The following is an 18,796-nucleotide window of genomic DNA, read 5'->3' on the forward strand; positions in this document are numbered from 1 at the left end:
ATATTTTAATTAGCGAGAAGTTTCTCATGTACTCCACATGAATGACATGAAACAAGTGATCATGTATGCAAGTTAGATGTGTACGTGCTGGCTAGCTAGTCTAGAGGTCATTCATAGAGGTCGAATTTTAATTAAGCGGACTGCTAGTGACTCATCGCTGATACTCTGTACCCTGTTGAAGATGACGGAGGGATGACTGTGGGCTGCATAAAATACAAGGAATTGTGTGTATGTGTAGGCTGTCTTGCCCGGGCGATATTTACATGAAACATGACGTGCACGATTTGTCTGCGAATATATACGCACTTCCTATGCTTAGTATCCAGTAGCTTAAATTTTATGTTGAACAGACAACATTTATTTGCTTAGCAAGTTATCGCTGCTAAGCAAGAATGTGAAATTGATTTATCAAAAACATGTACTTGTGTATGTACATATAGGTTCATACAACATTTGCTAAGCAATTTATCGCTGCTAAGTGAGAATATGAAATTGAGGCTGGGGTCGATTTTTTGGTGGATGGAAGAAAATTTTTAAAGTGAATGAACAGATGCTAGAGACCTGTGATCACAAAAATTGTACACATTTTTAACAGTTTAATTAAAGGAAGAAATGAAATACCAAGCTGTACTCTAAAGAGGGGAAAAGTAATTTACAGTACAAGTTTAACAGAAGAAAGAACAAACAAAACTGCAGACTTAATTAACTGTTGACATCACACTGTAAAATATAGTGAAACACATCATATCATACACATGTACATGGTATTTCAAAGTAGTGCATAATACAACTTGTATTATTTCTTGAGTGGCATTTGAAACAAACTTGAACATGTGTTTGCTCCGGCCAAACTTACTCAGACCTCATGTAAACATTGCATGACGAATGCACTCTACAAGGAATTTAGTTTGACCTTTTTGTTGTACCCAATACTTCCCAACATACTTTTGATGTTCCAAAAGAATTGATTAAAAAGAGAACATAAAATGAAATTACAAAGATAGTGAACTGCATACTCTCTTAGATTAATGTTCGTTACATTTTACTCGCCAGGAAACTTGACAGAAATGCACATTGAAAAGATCTACAATGCTACAATAACCTATATGGGTTTGGAAAAACACTTGGTTAGGCTATTTCTTCATTCATTTAAACTACTTAGTATATTTTTTGCACTAATAGTCTGTCTTTACTAAACATAATGCCCCAGTGTATCAGTGTCTCCCATCAACGTATTTTGATCACACCCCACTTTTGTTGAGTTCTCGCTTCACACTTCATTTCTTTTTCCAAACCGTTCCACTATTTACAATGGTTTGGTAACGGTCCACGGATATCTATGACTTCTATTCTAAACATGTTGATTTAAGGACATTACGGGGGTGGGTAAATTTGATTCTTTTTGTCAAGAAACAGAAGACGGTTGATAGCGCTGGGAATAATGTCAAGGTTGGGAAATGTTAGAGAAGTAAAACTGTATGTGGTGGCTCATGCTCAATGCCAAGTGTGTGTTTTCTTTAGACATTACCGGGGAAGCCTGTTTTAAAGGCAAATAATCCATTTGTTCACTTTGGTTTTTCAAACCAATCGCAGGCCTTTCTGCTTTGTTTTTGAAAGGGCAAGGGCACAAAGGCATATTCTCCTGGTAAAGGGCACCCCTGTGAGGAAATTTCCCCTATGAGGAAATGATTTTGGGCATGGAGGCAATCGCCTTCATTGCCTCTGCGTAGTATCAGTCCCGAGTCATGACTCAGTCATGTCCATGCCGGAAAAATAATCCGTTCTTGGAATACACAGTCTGAGATACTTCAGAGGCAACGAAGGCGTCTGCCTCCATGCCTCTGGTCATTGCCTTCTTGCCCTTCAAATGCTCCAGTAGAAATTTACAATTTCTTTATAGGGTGCCCTTAACCAAGGACAATATGCCTTTGTGCCCTTGCCCTTTCAAAAGTGAAGCATGCAGGAACCGTCTGAAACTGGAGATATTGTACACATATCATTTTGCAATTACCCCCAATACCCTTAAGGTCAAACATTTGTAGCAAGCAATTTTGGATCTTCACAAGGGTACAGAAGGTCGCTCTCATACAGGTCTGCTTTCTAAGATCAACTTTATAAGATCAACAAAATTATAGATCTGTAGTGTCACCATGGTAATACTTTTGATGTAAAATTCAGCTGAACACAGGCTTTTGAGATAATGTAACATATTTTGAAATGTTTTCGTTAAGTGAACCATTTTTATAATGTTGAACAAGATTCCTTGAAAATACAGTTCTTAGAAATTGAAAAGAAATTTTGAGTTAAACAAAATAATTGTTACAATCAGTCAAACTTGTGGAATAAAAATGCTGTCAAATGTATATTTACTTTTTACTTAAAGGAAAGTAGAATCAATCTTCTTTCCTAAATTAAAAGAAGTTGGAATGGAATTTCATCTTTGAGAGGGCAAGGCCATTTTCATTTTGCAAAGGGCACTTTCATTGGAAAATCTTAAAGTCTATGTGAAACTTTCTGGCTAAGACCAGGGCAACAGAGCCCATAACCAGGGTAGCCTCAGGATTCTAGTCCTTGGGATAAAGCACAATCCCGCAGATAGATTTTCAACACTTTTGATAAAATGGAACTGTAATTTCTGTTGAATTTTTTGCTTGTTTTCTGGTGTCCTAATTCACCATGTTGAATCTAGTGTTTTACCAGCTGATGAGCGGTTTTGCGCATCGGACTCAAAATTTTGGTGGCTAAGTCATCAGGGTGTGGGTTCAAATCCTGGTCATGACACTTCGAAATTGTGCCTTGAACTTTGCTTTTGAAAGGGGCACATCAATTTCCCTTGATGAGGGTCACTTATATGTTTGAGAAAGTGTAAGTTTATATTGGAACCTTGCAAAGGGCACCACTGTTAAAGCACAGGGCACCACAGCAAAAGCACAGGGCACAGGGCACCACAGCAAAAGCACAGGGCACAGGGCACCACGGCAATCAATTTGGGTATAGCCTCATACAAAATCCTCATCCACAATGTAAAATTTGTCATCTAAACATCACTTTGATACCCATCACCCACTTAAAAATAGTCTTCTAATATGGTATTGAAAAACTTGTTTTTACAGGTTTCTCAAATATTAGATTTTGTAAAACATGTTATGAATTATTTTTTTTAGTATCCCTTCGATACATTACAGAAGATTCTTTTCCTTCTTACTGCTTTCCTAGCTATGACGTACTCCCATTTTGTTTTCATTCTAAGACGTAGCTTTTGAGGTTACTCTATGCATCGACACATCACTTTCTTGATTGGAATATATATTCTACAGATTTGACATTTCCAGTGAGAGCGTGTTGTGGTTTTAGACATGAATGAGAAATCATCGCAGCGTCTAAGGCTCTAAAATCAACATAATGCATGGAGTAATGACTTCATCTGTGCGCTTTAAAGGGTTTGTGTACTTTTTGTTCGACACAAAACACAAAAGTCCACAGATTTACATTAAACTTACATGTACACACGGTTTAAAGATAATGTTGGAAGAAAGCTTCCCTTAAAATATTACTTATCAACGTAATGCATGGAGTAATGACTTCATCTGTGGGCTTTAAACATGTTAAAGGGTTTGGGAACTCTTTGTACGACTGACGAGAAAAAAAACACCACAAATCCACAGATTTACATTAAAGTTGCACACGGTTTGAAGATAATGATGGAAGAAAGCTTCCCTTAAAGTATTACTTGCTGTGGTGCTGTAATTATTGAGAAACGAGTTAAACAATTTCACAAAAATAATTTTTGTCTCTTTGACGAAAGAATTTGTTTTCCATGTTCAACGGATTCACCAGACTCTCCTGAAATAATTGCTCTGTGATTTTTAAATAAAAATTCTCAAAAACTTGATGACTAATGAAGCTAAAGCTTCAACAGGTAAATTATATATACATCTTAAATCACAGTGAGTAAGAATTCATGTCTTGGCCAAAAACTTGATCTTCAAAAGGCACAAAAATCCTTTCAGGAGCGAGATGTTTCAGTGCAACACGCACTCCTACGTAAGTCAGAGAGATGCAGTGTTTATCTTGGGTAGAAAAATGAATTTTTTTTTAACGTGACTGAGTGACCAAACATCTGCTGTAGACTAATGTAGAGAGGAAGAGAAAATTTTGCCTGCAGCTTTTGTAATGGGTTTTCTAATGCTTCTTCCCGTAGTACATTTATTTTTTATTTTTTATTAGACATCCCACACTATTGGTAATTGTCAAAGCCCAGTCTTCTCACTTGGTGTGAAAACACACCCAATTGTCAAACGAAGTTGTGTGCTGTCAGATGCTTGGTTTTGAGACCTCAAAATCTAATTCTGAGGTTATTAAATCAAATTCGTGGAAAATTACTTCTTTCTCGAAAACTATGTTTACTTCAGAGAGAGCCGTTTCTCACAATGTTTTATACTATCAACAGCTCCCCATTACTCTTCACAAAGTAAGGTTTTATGCTATCAATTATTTTGAGTAATTACCAAAAGTGTCCACTGCCTTTAATTAGCGCCAATAACAGGGTGTATAGGAAATGAGAAGAAATATTCAGTTTTAGATGTGGGAGGAAAACCCGAATGGGGAAAACCCACTTAATCAGGTAGGGACTGAAAACTCAATACCCATGAAAGGCTCTGGTCTGAGGTGGGATTCAAAACAGGGTCCACTAATGTGCAAGGCAGGGAAAGAATTTGGTATTTTGGGGGATTTAGGAGACATACGCCTTTTGGCGATCGTTTTTATTTTTATGCTCTCCTGGGCACCCCACTGTTGTTTTACTTTGTTTTCTGAAATATTTTTAATGTATGTACATGTTCTTGTTAAATGTGATTGCCCGAATAAATATTATTATTATTATTATTAAGAAACTACCGAGCCAACCTGAGCCCCAAAGTATGCCCCAAAGTTCATTTGGATGTGTATTTGTAAGTTAAGTCAGGCCTTCAACTTCACTCTTATAGGGGCACAGCAATTTTCTTTTGGTGAGGGGCACTTCTACGTGAGGAAAATGTAAATTTCTTCTTGAACTTTGCAAAGGGCACCACAGCAAAAGCACAGGGCATCACGGCAATTGCTGTAGGTGTTGTGGTTTACAAGGCCTGTTAAGTTGTTGCAAATTAATCCAAATCCATGGTTATTTTGTCCCTAATAATAATTTGAGAGCAAGACGAAAAGGTCGCAGAGATTTACTTTTTGTCCTCCGATGCTCATAACCTACTTGAGCAGCATAAATGCCTCCCATCGATTCTTCTTTTAGAAACAAGAAATTCTCGCCATGTGAAATCCTGTATAAAATCCATGGCCCTTAGCTTCCTATACACCTTGTATATTGTATTAGGGGCTCTATTATGCGCTATAGATTACAGTGAAAATGTCAAAGGTCTGGTATGACAGAAGTGTGTACAGATCGAATGGAACGGACACCCGCATGGTTAGTCCACACTTGTAGATTGCAAAATTCTTTGATGAGTTTGTCACTTATTTTATTTAAAAAAAAGTATTATCTGCTTGCAGTTTGTATGATTACTTTGCAAAATTTTTTTTTTTTTTAATCTTGTAAATTACTTTCCTTTGTCATTGCCTCTCATTACATTTACCTCTCACAAGCAGACAAACATGTAGAGCTGCTTACATGTAATATAAGCAGAAAGTATTTCTTCAATCAATTGTCTGCTAAGCAGAAATGAGCAGGATGCCAATCACAAATTGTACATGTGACATGGTAGTTTGGTTGATACCCTTATTCTGGTGAGCACAATTTCCTTGTGCTTACCTACTTGTATGTTTAATGTTTTTCTAATAAACACAAGCCTGGATTTTCACTGTTGAGAGGGCAGGGCCATTTTCATTTTGCAAAGATCACCTCCATTGGAAAATCTTTAAAGACAGTGGACACTATTGGTAATTGTCAAAGACCAGTCTTCTCACTTGGTACTCAACATGCATTAAATAACAAACCTGTGAAAATTTGAGCTCAATTGGTCGTCGAAGTAGTAATAATGAAAGAAAAAACACCCTTATCACATGATGTTTTGTGCTTCCAGATGCTTGATTTCGAGACCTTGATTTCTAAATCTGAGGTCTCAAAATCAAATTCGTGGAAAATAACTTCTTTCTCGAAAACTACGTTACCTCAGAGGGAGCCGTTTCTCACAATGTTTTATACCATCAACAACTTCCAATTACTCGTTACCAAGTAAGGTTTTATGCTAATATTTGTTATGAGTAATTACCAATAGTGTCCACTGCCTTTAACAACATTCATCATATTCATGGGGTCTCTCTCGGAAGCTTGTTCCGCTACATGGACCTTCCCCTCCCCCCCCCCCCCCACTTATCATCCATAGACTCCATGCACCAGCAGGGGGTTTGAACAAGGAGGTCTTGTAAGAACAAGTCAAGAAATATACTAACTAATATTTCCTGACTCCCAGACATCTCTTAGAAAGAGACAGCTCAATCTGACAGGAGGATATTTTATAAATCATCGGATGTACTGTAAGGACTTGAAACTAGGTCATAGGTCATATGATATATTTTCTTAAGAAAAACAGCCATCTTGATTATGTTTCATGTTAAGCTGTTTAATCCAAACTGAAGCATGAGGAAAACTTGAATCAAGTTTGAATTTTAAATGTAAATGCTTGTTTTAGTTTATCAAGTGTTCGGCTCTGGCGAAACATTGGCTTCCTTGTCTAGGACTTGTAGGAGTCAGTGGCCACACTCAGCCACAGCCACAGCCACAAACAAATTAATTGACTTTGGCTTCAGCTGTGGCTATGAACAGATTACTGTAATATATACGTTCTGCCCATGTACACGTACACACTGAAACATGGCTGATGGAGCAAGCATGGCTGCTAAAGCCAACATCATAACTAAAGACAATGAGCTGTGGCTAAGGGTACATAAAGGGGACTATTGAAACATGGCTGCTGAAGCCAAACATGGCTGCTAAAGCCAACATCATAGCCAAAGACAATGAACTGTGGCTATGGTATATAAAGGGGACTAAGTTCTGCCTACTGAAACATGGTTGCTGAAGCCAACATGGCTGCTAAAGGCTACAACCAACATCATAGCCAAAGACAATGAGCTGTGGCTATGGGTTCATAAGTGTGACTAAGTTCTGCCTACTGAAACATGGCTGCTGAAGCCAAACATGATGGCTGCTAAAGGCTACAACCAACATCATAGCCAAAGACAATGAGCTGTGGCTATGGGTTCATAAATGTGACTAAGTTCTGCCTACTGAAGCATGGCTGCTGAAGCCAAACATGGCTGCTAAAGGCTACAACCAACATCATAGCCAAAGACACAAAGCTGTGGCTATGGGTTTTGTGGGTACATGTAGGTGACTGTATTAAGTTCTGCCTACTGTATGAAACATGGCTGCTAAAGCCAAACATGGCTGCTAAAGCCAACACCACAGCCAACGTCGCAGAGCTGTGGCTACATCTCGTACACATGCATGAATGAATGGGTTCTGTCTACTAAAACATGGTTGCTGAAGCCAAACATGGCTTCTGAACCCTACAACCAACACCATAGCCAAAGACACTCTGGTATGGCTATAGTCAGTGACTATTATGTACTCCAACATGGATTCAGAAGTCAACAGCCACAGCCATGTACATGTACTTTCTTAGCATCCAACAGCCCTAAAGCCATGGATAACAACACTTCATAGGCAGAGACCGTTGCCACAATTATAACCAGTATGAATGATTCATACTGAACTGTTTTAAAAAGACTCATCGACACTTCACGTTTATTTCCATATTGTACAAAAGCCAAGTAAATTACCAAGACACAGTGATTCACAGTACAAGTTGATGTCTTACTCATTGAAAGCTACCTCCATGTTTAGAGCAAGTCAGAATCCATGCCTGCTGTCAATTCAAGCACTGCACGGAATTAAAAAATGTTTTGTGTGACAAGACAGCTCCTGTGAACGATGAGGAAATAACAGATTAATGCTGTTTTCAGAGTTGACCTTTGACCTGTCAAAGTCCAGATGATGTTTTTTTAGTTGAAATATTTTGGATTTAAGTTTCAGGCGTATGCTGTAAATAGCTCTTTGTGTAAACAAGGCGCTGCAATCCAAGAAGTGTGGCTTTGATGCTTATTAAACAGACTAGTGGGTTGTGTGTCTTTGTATCTTTTCTTTTTGATGAAAAGGAAAGGAGCAAGGATGAAAAGTCATGCAGGATTTGTTTAGAATGAACTCTCCTTGCTGCGAGTCCCACACCCTAAAGGCAAAAACCTTGAATATGTTTCCAATTTGTTAAAGCTTGTTTTATCAACTGAAACACCAAAACTAAAATCATAATCTTGCTGATTGTCAGGGCATGGCCTCTGTTGCCCTGGTCTTGGCCTTGTTGTCCCTTCGTAAGTTTGCCATGGACTTTAAGGGTTTTCATTGGAGGTGCCTTTTCTTGATGGTAAAATTCCAGACATGACTCATTGAGCATGTTTAGAAAATTTCCTACATTAATTCTATCTTTCCAAAAACCATTTCCCAACTGCCAAAGCCATTATAGTATTTAAGTTCTGTATTTTTTTATATTTTTTTTTACAGCATTTATGAATTTGTTTTCACAAATCCTAATTCACAAGATGTTGAATTTAATGAAGATGCACCATAGATTCTTATTTTTTAAGTCCTCTCTTTGGTGAAGAATGAGTCAGATTTATTCATTCACCACCTCCTTGCCGTGAACATGTAACCTTAAGGCAAATAAATTTCTGTATGCGTAATAAGGAAAAATGCACAGCATAACGGCTCAACCACAAGTGGTTTTTGAGTGAATAATTTATGTTGTTAAATGGTCGGACATTATTGTACATGTACATGTACCGTCTCGCCTTGTATTGCGTAAATATAGCACCACCTCAGCTTATGATGTTATTTTTTTATGTCTATTTTTTTTTTATTGAAGGAATGAGACTTCACCACACCATTTTGATTTCAAAATTGTGTATTTTATTTGAAATCAAAAGTCATCGTAAACACTTTGAAAACAAGGAAGTTATGTCATTGTATTGGTTTTGTTTTATTTTTCATTTCCAGGAAATCTTTCTCGGAAGACAATCCCATTAAAGGGGTGTACATTTCGTAATCACTCTTAAAATAAATGTCAATAAAAAACATACTTGGTTCGAAGTTCATCAGCTTTCAATAGTTAAAACATATTTTGAGAAACATTTCACTTCGGCGTAAAGTAGTAGGGAGAAAGATATCAGTTTTTATTCCCCTCAAAATTTAATCTGCAAAGCATTTCTGTCAGAAACACTTCCGAAATTGTGTATTAAAATTGTGGATTATTCTTTCTGCATGGACAAACCGCTCCAGATTGTTGGCGATATCTCAAAAACATGACCACTTCACAGTTTATTTTTTTTGTGAATTTTAGTTATACAATGTACGTTGTAGGAGTAATAAAGCAGTCGAAAGGTTAGTCTACATAAACAAAAAGCATACAATTTCCTTAAGAAAACTCTTTTTTAACAAAACGAATATATCAGCTACACGTACTGTATACAGTTTGAAACATCTTTCCCTATTTATTTTCCTAATTCACTAACAACAGCAATCATTTATTCCACTTTGAATACAAACTGAATACAAAAATCTATATCTTTATCGATCAAAACTCCCACCAGATAAAAATGAATCCATTTTTAGTTCCAGGAATGTCATGAACATAGCGCAGATGTCTCTGTTGTTGATAACAAAACAATAAATTGAAATCGCTTCAAGGTTGGACTATCATGCGCATTAGAAACCTGTCCATACAAGTGTTTTAATAGTAAAACTGATACTTTGATGGGTTTCCTGTATCTTTGTCCAGTTTCTGATATGAATTATGAGATTGAGATTCGAAACTACATGTAACTGGCACTTTTTCTGTATTTCCAACAGAATCCAGCACTATATTATTGTAATTCCACGATAATTAAACTCTCAAGGGTCAGTCACACTGCAGCGATAACGAAAAACAATAACGATCACTTTAACAAGGCACACCCTCGATTGGTGGAATGAGCGTGTGCGGCGCTGAGCAATTCAACCAATAGAATGCGTTCTCTTTGCGTTGTTATCGTTATGTTTTCCTATCGCTGCAGTGTGACTGGCCCTTTAGACTCCGACATGGTGGTGCATGTATACCTGATTCAATGTTAAAAGCATTTAGTCCAATTAGCGGTCTTCAATCCAACAGAATCAAACACAATTATTTTAACCATGCTGTGGGATTGTTAAGGATTGGGATGGTTAGGATTTGAAAGACCCTCAAACAAATGATGAAAGAAAGCGTCACAGAGCAGGCCTCAGAGTAGCATAAATTGTCCAGGCCACGAAGGCCATTGCTTGTGTTGCCCAGGGCCCAATTTCATGGCTCTGCTTACCGCCGAATTCTGCGCTTACGAACACGATTCCCCGCTTACGTGCAAGCGCCAAATTTTTGCGCTAGCCTTGTAAGCGTAGAATGCCTAGTAACGTGGAGTACGCACGCGCAGAAGCCAAAATTCGCCGCTAACCCGTGAAATAGGCTTGCCGTAAGCACAGAATTCCCTGCTTCCGATTCTGTGCTTACGGTAAGCAGAGCCATGAAATTGGGCCCTGGTCTTTGCATCTTCAAAAGTTCCCCTGAGACAAAAAGGTTGTCAGGTTGTCCAATGAAAGTGCCCTTTACAAAAACAAAAATGGCCTTGCCCCTTTAAAAATGTAATTCCAGGCCAGCACGGTTCGCATAAAACATTGCCAAGAACAAATAAATTGCTAACCAGAATTGTCCGAGTGAGTCTTGAACAGTAAACAACACATGGAAAGCTAGTTGGTTAACTCTTTCACTAAGCAAAGACTTTCTGAACTAAGCAAGTTCATGTGCATAGTACTTCTGTGAATCGTCGCCAGAGTGTAAAACCCTTAGTTCACAGGAAAAGAAACGTTTAACATACCATACAAACAGACGAGGAGGAAAAAACAAACACACGATCTGCAGAGATTAATGTGTATCTTCATTTAAAATGCCCAGACACTGTGACGCAAACCCAGGCCAATTTCTCTCTCCCAACCATCTGTCACGTGTGACTCGAAGTTCCTAGACACTCTTATGAAACATGCAGAGCACGAACGGTCGTCAGCGTGACCTAAATTCATAATAAACCTACCAAAACACTCCACAATAAATGGAAATAAAGTGTTTCTCTAACCCACTTTAGAATTATTTGTAGAACCTACGAAGGGCAAGATGATAATGCTATTTGCTTTTACCATGGAGCTTTTTACAATTGCGTGAAAAAACTGAATGCCAATTTAAATGCTAGTCTTAACATCAGTTTACACCAGGATCAAAGTGTGGAAGCCTCAGTTTAGAATGTTTTGAAGAACATAGATGTAGGGCAAGTTCATAATGCTTTTTGCTTTTACCATGAACATATAAAGCTTTTACAATATAGCTGTAACAACTGAGCGTCAATTTAAATACTAAATTTAACATAAATTTGTAAAATAACAAACCTATGAAAATAAACTAACTTGGTTGTCGAAGTTGCGAGAGAATATTGGAACAAAAAACACCTTGCCGCACAAGCTGTGTGCTTTCAGATGCTTGATTTCGAGACCTCAATTCAAATATTTTAGTGAGAATTTAATTCTTTCTCAAAAACTATGTCACATCAGAGGGAGCTGTTTCTCATATTGTTTTATACTATCAACAGCTCTCCATTGCTCGTTACCAAGTACATGTAAGGTTTTTATGTTAACAACTGTTTTGAGTAATAACCATTAGTAACCAGTGCCATTAATCCCTTAGTTGCAATGGATGTGCTATCATCTGCCGACTCTACATTCAACATCTTCATGTGAATTAAATCAATTAAAATTTTCAAATTGAAATTCCTATGTGAGTCTTCCTTTATCTTTTCGAGAATTATGAAATGAATAATTATTTGTTTATTGTTATTTTGCAGATGTCTTGGAAGGATACAATGGGACTATATTTGCATACGGGCAGACATCCAGTGGAAAGACGTTCACTATGGAGGTAATTCTAGAAATCTCCTCTCATATTTCTCATTACCAACCCCCTCCTCACCCACCTCCCCCTCCCCCCGCATCTTCCTTCCTCCCCGTCCTTGTATCCTCTTATACACTTACCCCCCCCTCCTCCTCTCATCTCCTAACTTCTGGCCTGTCCCAAAAAGATAAAATGGACATGTATCCCTCCTTAAAGACGCTGCACACTATTGGTAATTGCCAAAGACTAGTCTTCTCACTTGGTGTATCTCAACATACATTGTATGCATAAAATAACAAACCTGTAAAACTTTAAGCTCATTTGGTCGTCGAAGTTGCAAGATAATAATGATGGAAAAAAACATCCTTGTCACATGAAGTTGATTGTGTGCTTCCAGATGCTTGATTTCGAGACCTCAAAATCTAATTCTGACGTCTCGAAATCAAATTCTTGGTAAACTACTTTTTTCTCAAAAACTACGCTACTTCAGAGGGAGTCGTTTCTCATAATGTTTTATACTATCAACAGCTCCCCTTTACCTGCTACCTAGTAATGTGTTATGTTATTATAATTATTTTGAGTAATTACCAATCGTGTCCACTGCCTTTAGAATAACATGTACAGTTCCACCCATCTTTAAATTTTTAACCCCCAAGATAAATTGCAAGATCTTCCTTCCTGTCCAACTTGTCAGAGTCCTGTAAATTTATCACTGTGAATTATTTCTCAGAAAAGGGCAAAGGACTTAACTTGTGCATCCGAGCTCCACAGTTAAAGTAGACAGTGTTGGATGTTTGATTGTCTGGATTGATACAGTATAAAATTACTGTCCTGGGAGAACATGAACCTTATATGCCCCTTTCACACGAGAGCAATTTAGCCAGGGTCCCTTGCTAAATTATAGCATGGTTGCTAAATTTTACAAAAATGTACATTATGTGAAAGGACAACAATTGTTTCTATTGTCACTGTCAGGTTCTCTTGAACAATCTTGTCAAACAATGCTACATTTTACAACCATGATAAAAATAAGCAAGGGACCCCAGTTAAACTGCTGTTGTGTGAATAGCACTTCACTGTAAGAATCCCGTAAATTTATCACTGTGAATTTTTTTTCCAGAAAAGGGCTGAACATATCTTTCCGGGCTCCGCACTTAAAGTAGTCGGTGTTGACATTTGTTTGTCTGGAAATGGTGGCTGTGTAAACCAGTGGATGTAAATAAAATGACTACCCTGGGAGTAGCTGACCCTCATCATTAATTATGTTAATCAGTCTCATCTCGTCATGTTTGAGTTTGTTGATGATGATGACAATAATTAAGATATCTTGTTGCATTCTAATCTTGGAGACATATGGATGTGTTTATTCTGTTGCATGGATGGGGTTGGGGGGGGGGTGAGCAGAGGTCTCTGGTGTATGGATGGGGGAGGGTTTGAAGAAGGGTTCGGGATGAGGTGGATTGTAAGGAGGGTTGAGGCCGTGTTCTTGGGTGGTTGGAGAGGGTTTTGGGGCAGGGTTCAGTGTTAGTCTATTTGTGGAGAAGGTCTTGGATTGGATTGGATTAGGACTGTGTTCTTGGGTTCTTTGGCTGGGTTGTGTGATGGACTGTTTTGGATAAGGGTGTTTATATGAGTTGGGTGGCTGTATACAAGGTTGGTGGACAGTTTTGAGGGAGAGGTACTAATTAGGGTGTGGCTGTGTTCTTGGGCTTTGGAGAGGCAGCATCTTAGATTTCCCCTTTACATGTAAGACAGCATCTAAGCCTGCCCCTTTTAGACAGCATCTTAGCCTGCCCCTGTAAGACAACATCTCAGACTGTCCCATTAAGACAGCATCTGAGCCTTCCCCTTTAGACTGCCCCTTTAAACAGCATCCTAGACTGCCCCTTTAAGACAGCGTGTCAGCCTTCCTCTTTAAGACAGCATGTTAGCCTTCACCTTTAAGACGGCATCTTAGAGTTCCCCTTATAGACAGCATCTTAATCTACCCCTTTAAGACAGCTTCATAGCCTGCCTCTTTAAGACAGCATCTTAGCCTGCCCCTTTTAAGACAGCATCGGAGCCTTCCACTTTAAGACAGCATCTTAGCCTTCCCCTTTAAGACAGCATCTTGACTTCCCTTTCTCCCTGACATTTACATTAAAGCAATCAAAGACAGCCTTCAGTTTCAATTAAGTTTAGCAGAGAATCATTTAATTGATTCTTTCAAAACATTCGTCTGTTCGAGTCATGTGTCTAATGTTCTTGCTGTCGTCTTACGAGAGGTCATGTTGTTCTGGTTGTCCTTCTCATTAAATTTAGGGGGAAACTTGTTGCTATATTGTAATAACAATTGTGCAAAATAACCCACCAAATTATCCAATAGGGAAGTAAACAGGCATTTAAATAAAAGTTTGTCTCCATATTGGTTAAGGAAACATGTAATGCCCTGCCGCAAGGATGTAATGTACATACATGTACAATGTAGCAATGTTAGAAAATGTTTTGCAAGAGAACTTGGACAGTAGAAACTATTGTTGTCCTTTCTCACAAGAAACATTTTGTAACATTTTACAACCATGCTACATTTCAGCAAGGGACACTTGCTAAAGTGCTCTCGTGTGAAAGGGTCTAAATAATAATACCCATAGCTGAAAGGTTTTGCATAATTCAGACTCAGAAACATGCCAGCAATGTTTCTAAAAGCTTATGTCAACACCCTATTATACACTACAACTCCCTATTTACTGAAAGATAAAAACCACTCTAAACTGAACTAGCTCTCATGATAATTGGTAATTTAATGTCCAGGGAACGATTTCGCCCGTTGTCGTCCAGCAATTTTGCACGCTCCCTGCTGGTATCCTCAATTGTGATTTCTCACACTGTAAAAAAACTGTATCATTGAGAACTGAAAAACACAGTACAAAGTGTGAGATTGATTTCATTTCCTCTTTTTGACCTTCTGCTGCATGTCTGTTTAAATTGCCTCATGTACAATGCAGGACTCCAAAGAACCCATGGCACCCACATTGATTGCCTTAGTGCCCTGTACTTTTGCTGTGGTGCCCTTTGCAAGGTTACACTACAAATTTATATTTCCTTAAAGGCAGTGGACACTATTGGTAATTACTCAAAATAACTATTAGCATAAAATCTTACTTGGTGACGAGTAATGTGGAGAGGTTGATGGTATAAAACATTGTGAGAAACGGCTCTCTCTGAAGTGCCATAGTTTTCGAGAAAGAAGTAATTTTCCACGAATTTGATTTCGGGACCTCAGATTTAGAACTTGAGGTCTTGAAATCAACCATCTAAACGCACACAACTTCGTGTGACAGGGGTGTTTTTTTTCTTTCATTATTATCTTGCAAATTTGATGACCGATTGAGCTCAAATTTTCACAGGTTTGTTATTTTATGCATATGTTGAGATACACCAACTGTGAAGGCTCGTCTTTGACGATTACCAATAGTGTCCACTGCCTTTAACAGAAGTGCCCTTACAAGAAGGAAATTGCTGTACCCCTTCAAGAGCAAAGTTCAAGGCCTGAGAACACTTAAAACGGCCCTTAGATGCTTTCTGATCGAAGCGTTGAATTGTCAACCACAAATGAGATTTACACTTGGTGCTACCGCAGACCTCACCTAATTTGTACTCCTACGATAAGTTTTAATTTATGCTTTTTATCACCTCAATAAATATTTAAAATCTGTGAAACTTGAAAAATGATATTAAAGTTGTAATGTTGATGTGATTTTGTTGTTGACAGGGTGTCCTCAATGATGACTTGTACATGGGAATCATTCCTCGTATCGTTCAAGACATCTTTAATCACATTTACCAGATGGATGAAAGCCTGGAGTTCCACATCAAGGTATGCATTATTCATTAATTAAGCTCATGCATTATTCATGAGTTCAACTCATGCATTGCTGTAGCCAGTTCAGTATTGGCAAATCAATACTGACCCTCTTTACTCATGTATTATTCATGAGTTCAATTTCTTACAATTTTCTTAAAAGTATGTAGTCGGTTTTTGATTGGCAATTAAAATGAATAATTGATTATTAATCATCAGTTAAACTGAGGTTTGTTTTCGTTCCTTTCAGGTTTCTTATTTTGAGATTTACATGGATCGCATTCGGGATTTGCTGGATGGTAAGTTTGAAAACTAAAACAACTTATCATAGACTTTGGTAAATAATTAAAAAAATTAATGGCCGTAAATTTAGCTGAAACTTTTATTGTATCTTTCTATATAATTTTGTTGATAATACATTAATAAAATCCAATCTATGACCCCACTTCTAGTTCGAAACTCCTAGGAAGGAACATTTATTGTATATTTCCTTTATAATTTGTTTGATAAATCAGCATAATACATTTATAAAATGCAATCTATGACCTTACTCTTAGTTCTCACTCCTGTGAACGATTTACTACCCAGTGTAGGACCTGTAGAAAAAATGCTGAATGTTGATTAGGGTTAAAGGCAGTGGGCCTATTGGTAATTCCTCAAAATAATTATTAGCATAGAACCTCACTTGGTGACGAGTAAGGGGGAGAGGTTGATAGTATACAAATATTGACTGCTTCGAGTGCTATGGTTAAAACTATGACTCCCGAGGTGATCCCCGGAGCGTTCTATTTTCCCTTGGCTTCGCCTCGGGAAAATAGAAAGCTCCGGGGATCACCAAGGGAGTCATAGTTTTTAACCATTGCACGAGTAAAAGCAGTCAATATTTGTTTTATAACACCCCAAACATTTCTAAATACTGGACTATTATTATTAAGTTACAGACCTGAATGCTACAATCCACGGACGACGCGAATACAGATTGAAAACACTTTTACTTACTGTGTTGCATGTAGTGTCGTGCAATCCGAAATGGTTACAGACTATTAATTTATCACCCTCGTACACGCAACGGACGTCTGGGTACTGCACGCCGTGTGCTAGTCTGTCGGACTAGCGCACGGAGCCGTGTGCTAGTCTTCGGACTAGCGCATGGCAAACCGACGCACTATCACACGGCCGTCGTCTAGCGAAACTAAGACATGTCATGTGACGCGCTCTAAACCAATGAGCAGGCAGAATACTTGCAAGGGGTGTTATAATATAAAATATTGTTAGAAACAGCTCCCTCTGAAGTGACATAGTGTTCGAGAATTTGATTTTGAGACCTCAGATTTAGAATTTGTGGTCTCAAAATCAATCATCTTAAAGCACACAACTTCATGTGACAAGGGTGTTTTTTCCTTTCGTTATTATCTCTCAACTTCAACGACCAATTGAGCTCAAATTGTCACCGATTGGTTATTTTATGCATATGTTGAGATACAGCAAGTGAGAAGACTGGTCTTTGACACTTACCGATAGTGTTCAGTGTCTTTAGTTGGAAAAGGGTTTTTATGTTTTGTTTTTGTTTGTTTACAGTTTCCAAGACGAATCTCTCCGTCCATGAGGATAAGAACAGGGTCCCTTATGTGAAGGGTGCTTCGGAGCGCTTTGTCTCTAGTCCTGATGAGGTCATGGAGGTCATTGATGAAGGGAAATCCAACAGACATATAGCCGTCACAAGTAAGTCTGTTTGCATGATGATGTAGTTGTGTGATACTTCAAAACACCACAATTTGGTTGGTTTTGAAGGGTGGAGTATTTTGAGGTAGTTGTTTGATCCTTTTAAATACCACTCACTAGTAGGTTATGAAATTCAACAGACATAGCGGTCACAAGTAGACTAAGTCTGTCTGCATGAAGAAATCTTGTAATACATGTAGGAGGTAAATGTCTGATACTTCAAAACACCACACCCATGTTGGGTTTGAAATCTTAAGACATATGTGACGGGCTCTGCAAAAATGAGTCTCAATAGAGACAATGACTTGTTGGGTTTTATACACACTTGAATGATGTTTAGTTCAAAAGTAATGACCTTTTTGGGGATGAATAATGTTGAAAATGTAAATTTTGAGTTTAACTTTTCACATTTTTTCTTTCATCAGACATGAATGAGCATAGTTCCCGTAGTCACAGCATCTTCCTGATCCAAGTCAAACAAGAAAACGTCGAAACTCAGAAGAAACTCAGTGGAAAACTCTACTTGGTGGATTTAGCTGGTAGCGAAAAGGTAAATCAATGGAAGGACTGTCAGTTCAGAGCACTGAAAGGAACACGCCGTCTTGGATCGGTCCAGTTGGTCTTTGAAAAGCGTTTGTAACTGTTTGTTATAGAATTTATATGGTTAGAAAGGTGTTTAAAAAGTACAATACAATGATCCACACAAATTTGCCTCGAAATTGCATGGTTTTCCTTTTACTTTTCGAACAAACATTTGCGAACAAAATTTGACTCCACTAAATGGCCAACCGTGTTTTTCGACGAGGTAAAAAGAAAACCACGCAATTTCGAGTGATACTTGGTGTGGATCATTAAATTCTACTTTTAAAATATCTTTCTAACCATATGTTTTTCATAACAAACGGTATAACATTAAAGGAACACGTTGCCTTGGATCGGTCGAGTTGGTCTTTTAATAGCGTTTGAAACCGCGTTATGAAATGCATATGGGTAGAAAGATGTTTTAAAAGTAGAATACAATGATCCGCACAAATTTGCCTTGAAATTGCATGGTTTCCTTTTACTTTACGAACTAACACGGTCGGCCATTTATTGGAGTCAAAAATTTGACTCCCACTAATGGCCGTTGGTGTTAGTCGACGAGGTAAAAGGAAAACCACGCAATTTCGAGTGATACTTGTTTGGA

General features: G+C 38.1%; 1 protein-coding gene across 3 annotated transcripts in view; it reads left to right on the forward strand.

Annotated features, from left to right (window-relative positions):
* Positions 1–18,796, forward strand: part of LOC117299843 (kinesin heavy chain-like) — a 46,486-nt gene that overhangs the window by 8,935 nt on the left and 18,755 nt on the right. For all 3 annotated transcript variants that reach the window (XM_033783390.1, XM_033783392.1, XM_033783391.1), the window contains exons 3-7: positions 12,001–12,074; positions 15,799–15,903; positions 16,139–16,187; positions 17,467–17,610; positions 18,036–18,160. In XM_033783390.1, the coding sequence (XP_033639281.1) occupies positions 12,001–12,074; positions 15,799–15,903; positions 16,139–16,187; positions 17,467–17,610; positions 18,036–18,160 (497 nt within the window). The remainder of the gene's footprint in view (positions 1–12,000; positions 12,075–15,798; positions 15,904–16,138; positions 16,188–17,466; positions 17,611–18,035; positions 18,161–18,796) is intronic.

Source organism: Asterias rubens, chromosome 15, assembly GCF_902459465.1.
Source record: "Asterias rubens chromosome 15, eAstRub1.3, whole genome shotgun sequence".
Lineage (NCBI taxonomy): Eukaryota > Metazoa > Echinodermata > Asteroidea > Forcipulatida > Asteriidae > Asterias > Asterias rubens.